Genomic DNA, 14,281 nt, shown 5'->3' with positions numbered 1-14,281 from the left:
AATATACTTGTTAATTGTCATTAAAATGGGATATTAATACATTTAATGATAGCAATATATAAAATATATAAAAAACACTTCAAAATGTTGGAGTTTTACGCCTGCCAATATATATGCGGCAAATATATAAACTAGTGTTTATGTTATTTTTTTCTTACAGGCGCATCAGATAATATTATTACTTAATAAAGATTCTATAAAAATATTTGACAGTCATACGTACAGATCATAGATATTACATTTAAAACATTAAAAATATTTTAACGTACTTTTGTGGAATTTTTATATATTACTATGAATGTACACTTGTTTTAAAAATGCTATAAAGAAATATTGGCATGAATTTACTAAAAAAAATTTTATAATTAAAAAAGCAACATTTCAGCGAATATATAAATAAATTTAACTAAAAAATAATGTACAAATACAGCATATTATTTTAAAAACTATTTTTTCGTGCACTCAAAAATTATTTAAACTTCCCAAACCTTAAAATGACAAGAGAGACCTAGAAGGAACTAAATTATATTTGTGTAAAACAAAGATTACTAGTGGCGACATAAAAACACATCGTATTCACTACAGCCAGAATACTTTTTACGATTTAAATTATTCTCACCCGTTCTAATTCAAACGCTCGTTTGAATTACAAATACAGATTCATAAGGTCAAGAACGCTTAAGTTCTTAATTCAAACATTTTCATTCACACTATTTGTTTGTATTTTAAATAAAGAACAGTTTTATTTTATAACTATATTCTTAATGCATTCAAATAATATCGACATAATTATAGCTAATGTATTATGAGAGAATCTATATTTAGATTTTATCGTTTCGTTGGCTAAACTAACTAATAATCATGGCAATATGTAGTCGCCTTAAATATTAAAAAAATATCATTTTCATTTGTCAATGTAGTGAACAGATAAACATGATTTACATTTCGAAAGTCATTAAACTCGTTGTTGTGTGTTCAACCTTCCGTTTCCGTGTTATCTAACTTGTTCGAACTGAAATATTTAATTGTAACAATCCATCCCTTTATAACGGATTTAGTTTTAACTCTGCTTCGTCTTTGGGTTTCTCTGATATAACTTCGCAAGGCCTGGAGAGAAAAATATATTTATTAATACGGTGTTTAAAAGATATGGATTTTTATTGTTAAACAAATTGATGCTGGTGTCTTTAGGAATTTAGAGAAAGCGGCCCTGTACCAGGCTGCATTCGATTGCCAGTCAGATTAGGCCCCACGTACCGTGATCTTTACCTGTATTAATGCACCACAGTCTAGTTTGTGTATACACCAATACCTCGCTTTGTGTCGTTTCGTTTTGCGTTTTTTTCGAAGTTGCATCGCTGCTTAATTAGTACTAATTTTCACTGTGCGTCGTTAGATTTTCGAGGTTGCGTTGTTTTGGGTTCGAGTCTTTATTTTTTTTTCTAAAAGATGGCAACACTTGTTTCTAATTGCGCCATGACATCAAAACTCGGGGATTTCCTTTCTAATTAAAAATCAACGCAATTTGAATACAGTTTTATTTTCAGTTTGTTTTGCTTATTTTAAGAGTTGAGTTTCAGTTACGTAGTGTGTTGTGCTTTTGTTAAAAAAAGGAATAATAAATTTGTACGTGTTGTTTCTGGTTACAAAAAAGGTAAATATTATTCCAATTTATTTATTGGCAGACTTATAATATTTTTGTTTTTTAAATGTTTCATTTGTTCAATTTTCTTTTTAAAAAGTAGTACTTTCATGACCCTGGAACCTATCTTCGATCTTTACATGATTTGCTATATAAAATCTTAATTCACTTTGCGACGTTTCAATTTGCGTCGTGTTTTTTTTGGAACGTAACCACGACGCAAAGTGAGGTATTGGTGTATTGTAAAAAAACGAAACACATTATACACAAAACACTTTAGATTAATAAATGAAACACCGTGTATCAATTACGTAGAATTGCTTTAGTTCACAAATAAGTTTCCAGAGGATGGGCGGCAGAATCTTCTGCGTACCATTATACCATGATCGTCAAGCCGCCCAAGTGTATAGATCAGTGATTCCCAAAGTGGTCTATATCGACATCTAGAGGTCTATGAAGACTTGCAAGGGGTCTACGTCAGCGAAAAAAAAAATTTGGGGGTCCATGAAATGAAAATGGGGGTCCGCGATAGTGGATCTCAACACATACACTGATAGTACCTATTTACTTACATCATACTATCTTATAATATCAAAACATTTACATTATTTATAAAAGTACCTATGAAGTAAAAAATTTATTATATATGTTTAAAAAATTGTGTAAGTTGTAGGATGTTGGTATTCGCTTTGTGGTCGCAATACATTTTGAACTTGTAAAAACCTGAGAGTCGCAGTCTCGTGTTTATTTATTGTTACGTATATTTTACATAACAGATACAAATTTTTATTTTGAGTAGTTTCAATTTAAATTCAATCAATAAATGTATAAATTAACATGTGTTTTTACTTTAAGTTTTTAACACTAAACTTCACTACAGTTGTACAAGTAGGGTCTCTACCCAACACGGAAGAACATGGCAAGGGGTCTTAGACACAAAAAAGTTAGGGGAACTCTGGTATAGATTATGGTGTATCCTCCCATAGATATTTTGGGGGAGATTTATGCCATTCAAAGAGCATCTATGGACTAAAGGAAATGGCAAATATTATGTGTTTTTTTACATTGTACATTTTTAAAAATCGAAACGTATATTAAAAGTAAATTGACAGAAGAGGAATATTATTCAATAAACCAATATTTAAACGACAAGAATCTTTGGCAGTGATTTCGCTTGATAATTTTGATTTCATTTAGGCTATATCCGATAAAGTGTATATGTATAAATCTGTATTTAAAAATAAAATAAATGAAAAAAATAAATAAATGTTTTGACGATCAATAAGATTCTTTAAAAGTTCCAAATAAGTAAATGAGTTTTATCTTTTATCTTTATTAATATGATTGCGCGCCAAAAACAGAACTACTATAAAATAAATGAGATAAAGTTTGCATCGCTCACCTGGTGTATTTAGGCCTCCTCATACAGCAGAGCACCTTCACCGCTAGGGCTGTGAAGAACAGCACCATACCAGCACAAACCGCTCCCCCCCAGTCCAGGATTGCCCGCACCACCCGGAGCTCAGCTAGAACCCGGTCTTCCACCCGCACGCGCTGTTCCACCCAGAAGATCGGGAACAGCATCTTCGGAACGTTCTCGTATAGGCTACAAAAGATCAAATGATAGACAAGTTCTTTTGCTTCTAGAAGAATACACAGTAACATGTTATTATATCTGGTAGAAGTCATTCACAAGGTGGGCAAGACCTTCTCAAGGTCATCGGAAGACGCTGGATGTTATAGGTTTCTCTCGTGATATGAGTCGAGGAATTGCAAGCACGAGGTAAAGAAGTAAGGCTAAGTTATAGATATATGTAAGGAATAATAAAAGTAAGTAAAGATAAGTTTAAACAACGGGGTATTCTAGTTAAAGTATAGAAAATGCTAGATTCAGACTACTTCCTACAGGTCTTGTTCGAAATCTAGATATGCTTATGTCCACCGGTGAACTTATTACTATTGAAATGGTGATAAAAAAAGCTTTCAACTTCTCAACGCCTTATATTCCAAAAAGACAGTGCATGAGAGATTCGATGTAAGTCAAACTGTTTTTCGTTTATTATTTCGAAATGCAAAATCATGTTTAGCATGTTTTTTTTATCACTTATAACATACATGGTGTTTAGAATAATGTTGTAAAAGCTTTGTTGAAAAGCTTTAACACCAATTTTAAATCAGCCTGTATAAATTGATCACTCTTAAATAAGTAATATTGATTTTTATACTTTATTATATTAATACGACAGACCAATAATATGTTGTACGAAGTTTTTAGAGATACATATTTAATATTGATTAACACGTTCACTGCGGCTTGAGGTCGATTCAACCTCATGGTAGACTTTGCACTGGTGCGGCGCGTAAAACTCGTGTTTTCTCTCTAGTGCGGCGGCTGTTTACACTCAACCGTATGAGGTATGACAAAGACAAATATAGCTTTCCTTATGTCTGCGAAGCATTGACTCAATATTGTAAAAAAATATTGATGAACATGAGGCAGAAAAGGCCTCAACCGCACTACTAGAAAGTTCAGCTTGAGGCTGATTCGACCTCAGCCGCACCAGCTGAAAGTTCTTCAAAATTGGGCCCGCAGTGAACGTGTTAATTATACGCAGAAGAATTGTTTGTCTGATGTGGCTTTTTTTTTTCTTTTCAGGGGCTATGTATTGTGTGGGATAGGGACTATTCAACATTATTTATTTTTTTTCACATATTTTTTTTATTTTCATTATCGTCTTTCCTACATCGTATGATCTTTCGTTCTTTTCATTCTTTCCACAATTCTTCTGTCTTTCCCTTTCGCTCTGTAACGCCTTTCATACATCCCTCATTACTCTTTTACGTTTTTATTATTTTATTTCTATATACGATTGTTATAATATCACTTGGTTTTGCATTATTTTTTTTAATCGTGCAATCAATAGCCGTTGAGGTTGAGGTAGCGAAGGTAGACCTCTAGGTAGACCGATGAAATGGTTAAAGTCAGGGAATTCTTTGGATGCAGTACAAGAACAGTCATGTTGGTGATTGGAGGCTGTACCAAGGTACCAGAGGGAGTATATCGACTGAAAAGAAGAGAAGCGAGAGAGAGAGAGAGAAGCCTTTACTCAGAAGTGGACGTTACGGTTGAAATGATGATCCTCTATAATTATCACAAATATTTACGAAAGTGATTTTTTTTAATATTACTGTGTTTGCTTGAGGGTCTAGATGAAGGGAAAAATAGATTTTTGTTTTAATTTCGTTGGAAAGAATATTATACAACAGTAAAATACGTACAGCCATCCTATAAAAAAAACTAATAGTAATGTGAACATTCGGTTTAAAAGGTTGGTATCAAAATTGAAACTCTAGGCTGTTAAGGGTTAAGAAATTAAATATATTTTGTAACTCACTCTATATTCGGAGTTGGTTCGATCCATATGTTGAGTTGAAATCTTGCTGCCACCTCCAGCGGTACTCCGAGTCTCTAAAATCATCATAAAGCGATAAAATCATCACCATCGAGCAGCCGATAAGCCTTCATCGGATTTATTTTGTTTTATTACTTCTTCTATTTACAGAATCGCAATAAAATTCGGCCGATGGCTTTCATGAGAGGAAAGATATTGCCATGGCTGTATCGTGTGTGCTTGTGGTGAAAGCAAGTGATAAATATTTATATATATATATATATATATATATATATATATATACATACTCCGCTGGCTCAGTGACCCAAAGTGAGTCTTGGCCTCCGACTTCCGACGACTTCCACTTTCCTCTATCTTGCGCCATCGTCTGCCATTGTTTTACATTCAATTCGCGCAGCTCTGCCTCAACGCGATCGATCCAGCGATACCTGGGTCTACCCACTGGTCTTCGACCCCTCGGTTTTTCCAGGTACGCTACCATCACGCTCCGATCCGATCCCATTCGCTCCAAGTGACCAAGCCAGCGGATTCGTTGATGAGTAAAAATAAATAAATAAATATTGTGTGTCTACTTACAGGTTCCACAGCGAAAGTGAAGGCGTGCTTCTCAGGGTCAGGTTCCATGCCGTTAACCAGCTCGAGTAGACCAGGGTCACCGTGCAGGAAGTGAGGCATCGAGAGGAATGACGGTGATCCGTACCGGCAGGAGGAGACGTTCATGACACCACTCCAGGCGCACTCGCCGTTGCAGAAGCACGAGTTGCTCGGAGACGATGATGCTGTAGAGGAAACAGGAGTCATGGTTGATACGGAGTCTTTTCTATAAAAATGTCAGATATAGCTTGCCTGTACACATTTTCCACCTCATTGGTAATTTTAGCTAACCAGGAAATAGTAAAACATATATATATATATATAATATATAAAAATGCTCGTGTCACGGTGTTCGAACTTGAACTCCTCTAAAGCGGCTTGACCGATCTTTACCGAATTTTATATGCGTATTTAGTAGGTCTGAGAATCGGCTACTATCTATTTTTCATACATCTAAGTGATAAGGGTTGTTCACCCTTAAATTTTTTTTTATTTTTTTGACGAAATTTTCTGTATTTATTTTTTTATGATACAACATACAAAAATACATACAACCCTAAATTTTCACCCCTCTACGATCAACCCTTATTTTTAAATTGAAAATTAAAAATATTTTTTTTGCAAAACAACGTTTGCGGGATCAGCTAGTATATATATAAAGGTGATTTGGTGTAAAAGCTTCAAAAGGATGAATGTATGACTCCTGATGAAATATGTTATATTAACTTATTTTTTTCTATTGAAATTCAACAGGTTAACAACTTCAGAATTATATAAAATCTGAATTTTTAAAACATTTTTTATTACTATACATAATATATATATATATAAGCTAAAAGTTCGTCTGAAAGAAGATTCAAAAGCTAGGAGTAATCGATGAAAAATGTTTAAATGTATATAACTCACAGTTATCGAAGCTGGATTCAGTTAATTCGTATTTGTGGTAGGGTAATCCGCCCAGGAAACCGCTGTCAGTGTACTGCAGCTGCACTGTGCGGCACAGGTCCGGCACGAATAAGGTAAGTCCTGACTCCTCAGTCAAGTTGTGCGGCATGAACTCACCAGCGCTTCCGGTTAGCTGTGCGAAAATACATTCAAAGCTTAAATTTCCATTCAGACAACTATACTGTATATAACAGGTGGCGCAAAAGTAATGTCATAATGTGAATGTGCCTTAATTTTTATAAATGACGCCAAATATTACTGTGCTTTGATATTTATGATGTAGATTTATAGAGAATTAGTTATCAATAGAGTATATATATATATGGTTCAATATGCTATTTCTTATAAAACCAGTTTGTAGCAAAACACAAACAAATTGTCACATTTGTTCAGGCATTATATTTAAATAATCTTTCTAAGTAAGAAAAGGGCCAATATTTAGCCACTTCCACACATGCAGCGGCTGTCGTGCAACAATGTCCATAGCTCGCTGATAAATGCGTATGCGGCAAACAATGCAAATTACACAACCGCCACCGCTAAATCACTCAACACGTGTTTCACCCCTCCACGGGGCATCTTCAGGAGTTATGTTACACTGATTAGTGCCAAAAATAGAGTCTTTGTGGCTAAATATTGGTCCTTTTCTTACTTAGGATGGACTTCCGCAAGGTAACGCCAGATTCCATTAAATAACCTTTTTTTATATTCAATCATTTTTTGCAAGCATTGAAATGAAAAAGTCTTGCTTATTCTAAAAATCATTTATATATGTTTCATATTCACATTGTCATACTAACCTTTGAACATTTGCCTTCGTAGAAAGGAAGGTGATCTTCGTAGTTCCACTTCATGATCTGGCCTGGTAATGTTCCACTGACCGCACCCGTGGAGACTTCCATGTTACCATCGGTGTCTAGTGAGTTGTTCCTCTGGAAAGTTTAATTAAAAATCTGTTATAAAAACTCTTAATCTGTATTTTTTAACTTATTTTGATGGTGCTGAGATGGACTCCCATTGTTTCGTTGGTCCATCAAGTGGAATGCCTACCGATGTCACGTCTACTGTCTCTTGGTCGCCACTCGAGAACATTTAAGCCCCACCAAAGCCTACCCAAAATTCATACACCCACCCTATATATTTTTTATATTAAAGCGAACGAGTTTTCGAATTGCTTACCTCAACAATCAAATTGCTCTCGTGGCTTGGGCCCAGCGTTGGAAAACACTGTTTTAAACCGTAATTAATGACGGAATATCTGTCTTTTATTTTAAGATGTAATTTTTCAATAAATTCATCTGGACCGAACCTTGTCAAATTATATACACTGATGGGTAATTTTTAACACATATATTTATATGGATTCAACATACATAGCGTTCTATTCCACTCCTCCTCTCTCTCTCTTTATATATATACATATACATATATCATGTCGTTGTTGAATGTTTTTTGTTAATATCGATTCCTGGGGGGCCTTTTTACGTTTTATGCAGGAACAAACTAGCGCCGTCTGTCGAAGCTGGCCGAGACTACAGACCATATGTGTAGGTGTATATATATATATCTTTCTCTAAACTTCATCAAATTAGTAACTCTCCTATGGACAGTTGGGTAAGGTAATATAACTAATATAATATACGCATGTATACAGCTTGTGAATGAATATAATACAGGATGATTGATTACATGTATAAAAGCATTAATGTGGTCAAAGTATAGCTAATTTACCACCGCTTTAACATATTTACATCAATTCCTAATCATCCTTTATATAATGTTCTCTCGTGTTATATTAATATATTCCTTCCATTGGAATGCAAATAATTACTGGCAGTATACATTCTGCAGGGACAGATGGTAAAAAATAATTAATTTTAACATGAGGTAATTCGAAATTTAAAATGATTTTTTTTATGACCCCCGCTATTGGGGGCCTCTCGTACCCCTATTTGTGATGGGATAGGGACTTTATTAGCATTTAATTTATTCACTTAATTATTTTATTTTCATTCTCTTCTCTTTCATTCTTCACATAATCTTTCATTTTGTCCTTTTATACCACAATTCTGCTTTCTTTTCCTTTTACTCTGTTTTACCATTCTTTCATCCTCTTTTCTTTTTACATTTTCTTAATTTCTAGTTACATCATATTACATTTTGTCTTTATCTTTATCACAGTTTATATTATTGCTATAATATCTATATAACTATTGATTATAAGATAGAGTGCATTTAAAAGACCAGAGACAGAAGTTTTACCATTTAAATAATACATTTTTGTGTAAATTTAAAGTACAGAATTTGGAGTAATGAACATATATATACATACACCATAAAATAACCCGAATCTGTCCAAAGGTGGTGCACCTCCAGTGGTGCTAGCTGGTAGACTCTTCGCCAGGTTGAGCAGCGGGTCCTCATAACCTTCGAAGAGCAGTTCCGACGCCTGCCTGGTGATGGACATGTGCTGGCCAAACATCGCGAGACCCATCGCCAATCCCTTCTGTCTGATGAAGCCCCAATCCCTGGATCTATATATCGCTGACTGGAAATTAAAAAAAAATGTTTCTTTATATCCTCTGCAGTTATACACTAGTCAAATAAACTATGATACTGCAATAATCTGTGATTTAAGAATGAGAAAGTGGGAAAGGAAGGCAATGTGTGAAAGAAGGAAAGAGATTGAGGATAGAAGGAAAGTATATAGGAAATTGAGAGGGATGAATGGAGAATGATGAACAGTATTAAAATGCCGAGGAAATTATTTAACCTTAATGTGAAACCTTTGCCCCAAACATGGCAGGAATTGAACAAGAGGTCCCCAAAAACGAGGCCCGAAGAAAAGTTAAGTTAATTCAAAATACAAGCGATTACCAAAGAACTAAAATAAAGTTAAAGTGTTTATTCTGTAATACAGCCTCTAATGATGCGGATTTATAAATTATTCCAGTAAATATGACTAAAGAATTTCAGTTGAAAAACAGCCTCTCTATTCAATCGCCTTTGATTTACGTGCGAAGTACTTTTAAAAATTAAAAAAAATAGTCACGTTCGTGATTTCTGAAGGATCTAAAAACAACGTACGTAAAGATAAATTTGAAATTCGAATTTCTAGATTATTCTTTTCAGCTGAAAGTTCGAGAAAATTCCATTTGAATTTTTCATATAAAAATGTAGATTTACGAAGTTATTGAATGAATTTAAATCCACCCGATATCCAATTAGCAAGTGTTATCCGGACCGCGTGGGTGTCGTTAGTCCGGTGTTAATCCCTTGGTTAACTTTAAGGCTTATTTATGTCGAAAGGCCATACGTAACGTGATACCTAACTTCGTAAACCGGATATCTGCTACATAGATGAAAAAAAAACTATATTTCGGGTAACAGAAGGTTGATATGTACACAGGGGCGGCTCCAACTCGTGTAGCGTCCGTGTGCAATGAAAACCCCCCGCGCCCCTCTAGGCCTGACCCCACCCCCCTGGCTATAAATATTTTGGCGTCGTAACAAGAAAGTTTTTTCATATTCCAAAAAGCTATTTTTTAATTAGGTATAGCTTACGGTATGGTATTAGTTACGGCCTTTTTTCTTATGACGGCAGAATAACACTCATTGTTTTTATGCCTGTAGCACATCTCTGTTGCGAAAGGAAGCGGCGAACCGCGAGCACATATCGTTTCAGCCCATAGACGCTCTCTGAAAGGCATATCCACCCCTCCCCCTAAGGATATCTATGGACTATAATCGTCACGCTCTTTTAATAATGGCTCCCTTTAATGGAGGGCCTCTCCCCCTATCTTATTTTTGGAACAGGGATATATATTTTACTACAACTCTTTCACAAACTTTCCTATTTTCACCCTCTCTCTCTTATCTTCCACAATTTTTCTCTTTCTTCCTTCCTCCATCATCTACTCGCCTCCCATCTGTTGCCACATTTCTAATTACCAAGTTTTGTAGGCGGGTTGGCGATTACAATGTGGTATTATGGTACTTATTTGCGAGCAGCGTCAATCCTATATAATTAATGCAGAAACTATGAATTATATAACATTGTACCCTACGATCTCAAAGAATACACACAAAAAAATTTGTAAACAAAATCTACAAAGCCATTATCTCGTCTTGTTAAAAATAATCTCCAAAGAGGATTTATGTTACCTGCATTCATTACTTCAGAACTAATTAAAAATTGTGTATGTTTTGATATCACACAGAATTGCCTGTGTTGAAGTTTTACGATTAAGAATCTTAAATCTCCTTTTCGACCCATTTAATAACTAGACAAAGTGGAGATGGATACAGACTGATCTTGGTTAAGGTGGTACTTTATATGAAGTTAGAATTCCTCTGATGAGAAGGTTCTAGTTTTTGACGGCCCAACTTGTCTTGTTCCTGTTACTGTGAACGTGATATTTAGAGTAAATTCTTTTATTTCACTTTCTTTTTTCATCTTTCACAATCCTTTCTATTACAATTTCATTCTCTCTTTTACAATCTCTATCTTTACATTCAAATCGTCTCCCATTCATCTCCTTCGTTCTTAGACCACAATTTGGTACATTATCACAGTTTTGATTCAATTTTAAGATTTTATTTACATTTTACTACTTGTTATAATTTTTATTTTTTGTTATTCTTTCTTATTTATTAAACTTTTTATGCATTATTCGTGACTAACTTGGAATAGTTATAAATAACTTGATGTATGTCGTAAGTTTTAACTTAAGTTTATACATTTCAACTGTAGAACGTTTCCTGCTAAAATTTCGCCTTTTATTGATTTTTAATAGTATAGGTGAAAAGCCACCACTATCTTATATGCATTAATAAATAATAAAATCATCAACACATATAACTATTCATATATCATATCATTATATATACTCAACTCCATATAAATTAAAGCCATAAAATCGATATTCAAATTGTTTTTTTTACCAATTATACGCGCGAGATATCGTTAAATAGTCAATTTTGTAATTGATCATGAATCGATTCAATTAAATCCGCCATTTTAAATTTTTATGACAGCCATTTTGACGTGTTCATTGTCGAATATACTCCTTCCGGTTTGAAACTTTACACAAATATTATTTACCATATTTAAATTTAAAATTTAAGTTTAATACAATGAGTATTAGTTATAATTTTGTATTTTAAAATACTGAAAAATAAATAACAATCAGGTTGATAAAAATCTTATCCCTTATGCGATTCATAGTTTTTATATTATAAGAAGAAGATGCAGGGGCGGCTTTAGCTCGTGTAGCAATTAACTTTGCCGTCGTAACTAGAAAGTTTTTTCATATTCCAACAAGCTATTTTATAAGTAGGTATAGCTTACAGTATGGTATTAGTTACGCCCTTTCTTCCTATGACGGCAGAATAACACTCATTGTTTTTATGCCTGTAACACATCTCTGTTGCGAAACTAAGCGGCGAACCGCGATAGTTAATGTTTCGTCTTGTGTTTTAAGCTTTATGGACAGAGAAATAGAAGCGAAATGTATCGAATTTCTGTTTCGCTGCCCATAGAACTCATCTCAGGGAGCGCCGCGGCGCCCGTGTGCATTGCACTGGATGGATGCATAGCTTCCGAAAAACTTAACAATATCATCTATTCATCTTCCGTGTGATCATCTAACCATCCGTGTGTGCGTGGTCTTCTTTCCAGAACCTATTATAATTATTAGTTAGATTCTAATAAAATTCCACATAGTATCTCAGAACTTCCGTGTTTTTGTTTTAAATTTAACATTAAAAGTATATTACTAAATAATTCTTAGAAAGTAAGAAAAGGTCCAATATTTAGCCACTTCCGCACAGTTCTCTTGACTCCTCTTGACTCTGTGTTTGGCACTAATCGGTGTAACATAACTCCTGAAGATGCCCCTTGGAGGGGTGAACCACGTGTTGAGTGATTTAACGGTGGCAGTTGTGTAATTCGCATTGTTTGCCGCATGCGCATTAATCAGCGGGCTGGCGGGCGGTGCACTTTGTTGCACGACTTCCACTGCATGTGCGGAAGTGGCTAAATATTGGTCCTTTTCTTACTTAGGATGGACATCCGGAAGGCAACGCCTGATTCCGTTTAAAATCTTAGAAATTTATTAGATTTTAGTTTATATAAATGTGAACTTGACTTGTTGAATTATTTACATGATTGATATAATAATGTACACATTAAAAATAGCAACTGTTTAGTTTTTGGCAGGTTCTTAGCGTTCCGACCCGGTGGTAACTTACTGCTTATAATGTTAAAATAATCGACGATTTAAAAGTTCATATAAATGCCTACTTGAATGAAGTTATTTTAAATGTGATTGCACTTACAGCAGCGATGATGTTCAAAGTTGTAATGGTGTCTTCAAGGCTTCCGTTGCTCGTCTCGTCGAAGTACCAACTCCTGAGGGTCCGGTACGACACGGACCCGTTGTGTGGATGCCAGGAAACGTTGACGTGGCTTCGTTTCTCTCGAAACCGGTACGGACCTGATTTAGAGAGATGCTATGGTCAAATACTTTGAGATAAATCGGTACACTTTTGAATTAACATTCTTATCTTATTTTTACAGCATTTATCAGCGGGCTGGTGGGCGGTGCACTTGTTGCTTGTGCACTTGGTGCACTTGTGCACTTCGTGTGTGTGTTTGGCACTAATCGGTGTAACATAACTTCTGAAGATGCCCCGTGGAGGGGTGAAACACGTGTTGAGTGATTTAACGGTGGCAGTTGTGTAATTCACATTGTTTGCCGCATGCGCATTTATCAGCAGGCTGGCGGGCGATGCACTTTGTTGCACGACTACTACTGCATGTGCGGAAGTGGCTAAATATTGGTCCTTTTCGTCAAATCATTAAATATTTACATTAATAATTATTAACGCAGTTCAAGTGCACCTAATTTAGATTTAGATAATAAAGAATAAAAGATATTTAATAGCAACGAGTTTTTCTTTGGATAACATGGTTTGGTTGTTTTTGTGTCCAGATCTTTGCCAATTCTTACAGGTGAAAATAAACCTCGGCGTGGTAGAGACATGTCCGATATTACCACGATATTAGGTGATATAAAAAAAATTGGACGGCATTTATCTAAGACCTCTCATCCCAGAAGTCCAGGACCCCTAGAGGTCTGTAAGAGACTCGACAAGTGTCTACACCGGCGTGTAAATAAAGCTTCATTTCATTTCACACATTGACTTAAAATAAGTAATTTTAAATAATAGTTTTGATAATTTTGTACTAAGTTTGTATGGACCCTCTCAGGGTAAATGACTTGAAAAGCTTTCCATTATTCTCTATCTTTGGTAACTTTGAGCCACCCTTTGGCATTAGGTGTCTTCTGCTTTCGATATAGACATATAACACTTTAAGAAGCTTGTCAACTGTCACTTGTAACAACTAGGATATTCCATATTTAATCCAACGTGTGGACACTTGTAAATCGACGCTGTTCGTAAAGCATTTTTAAATGTATAAAGATACGAAATACGATTTGTGTGGTGTATGTTTGTTGAGTTTTGGAAATATGGTTTCTATATAACTAGTTGCAGGAAGAAAAAAGTCTAGGAACCAGTGGTTTACATATAAGGCTCTAAATCAACGTTACCGCTCCAAGGTAGACTTTTGGGCTTTTCATGATATCAGCATGTCTATTTTCCTACAGCCTCAGCCGAAATT

General features: G+C 34.9%; 1 protein-coding gene across 1 annotated transcript in view; it reads right to left on the bottom strand.

Moving 5' to 3' along the window:
- Positions 1–433: 433 nt before the first annotated feature.
- LOC137932711 (protein peste-like) overlaps positions 434–14,281 on the bottom strand; it is a 64,084-nt gene continuing 50,236 nt past the window's right edge. Inside the window, exons 4-11 of the mRNA XM_068776363.1 lie at positions 12,934–13,091; positions 8,927–9,142; positions 7,395–7,526; positions 6,556–6,727; positions 5,632–5,834; positions 5,038–5,111; positions 3,045–3,248; positions 434–1,107 (exon numbers count right to left, since the gene is read on the bottom strand). Of these exons, the coding sequence (XP_068632464.1) occupies positions 1,044–1,107; positions 3,045–3,248; positions 5,038–5,111; positions 5,632–5,834; positions 6,556–6,727; positions 7,395–7,526; positions 8,927–9,142; positions 12,934–13,091 (1,223 nt within the window). The 3' untranslated portion in view covers positions 434–1,043. The remainder of the gene's footprint in view (positions 1,108–3,044; positions 3,249–5,037; positions 5,112–5,631; positions 5,835–6,555; positions 6,728–7,394; positions 7,527–8,926; positions 9,143–12,933; positions 13,092–14,281) is intronic.

Source organism: Battus philenor, unplaced genomic scaffold (assembly GCF_028537555.1).
Source record: "Battus philenor isolate CCGP_79_NKW_IND1 unplaced genomic scaffold, ilBatPhil1.0.hap1 SCAF_12, whole genome shotgun sequence".
Lineage (NCBI taxonomy): Eukaryota > Metazoa > Arthropoda > Insecta > Lepidoptera > Papilionidae > Battus > Battus philenor.
Note: the sequence above shows the minus strand (reverse complement) of the source record. Positions and strands in the feature narration are given on the sequence as shown.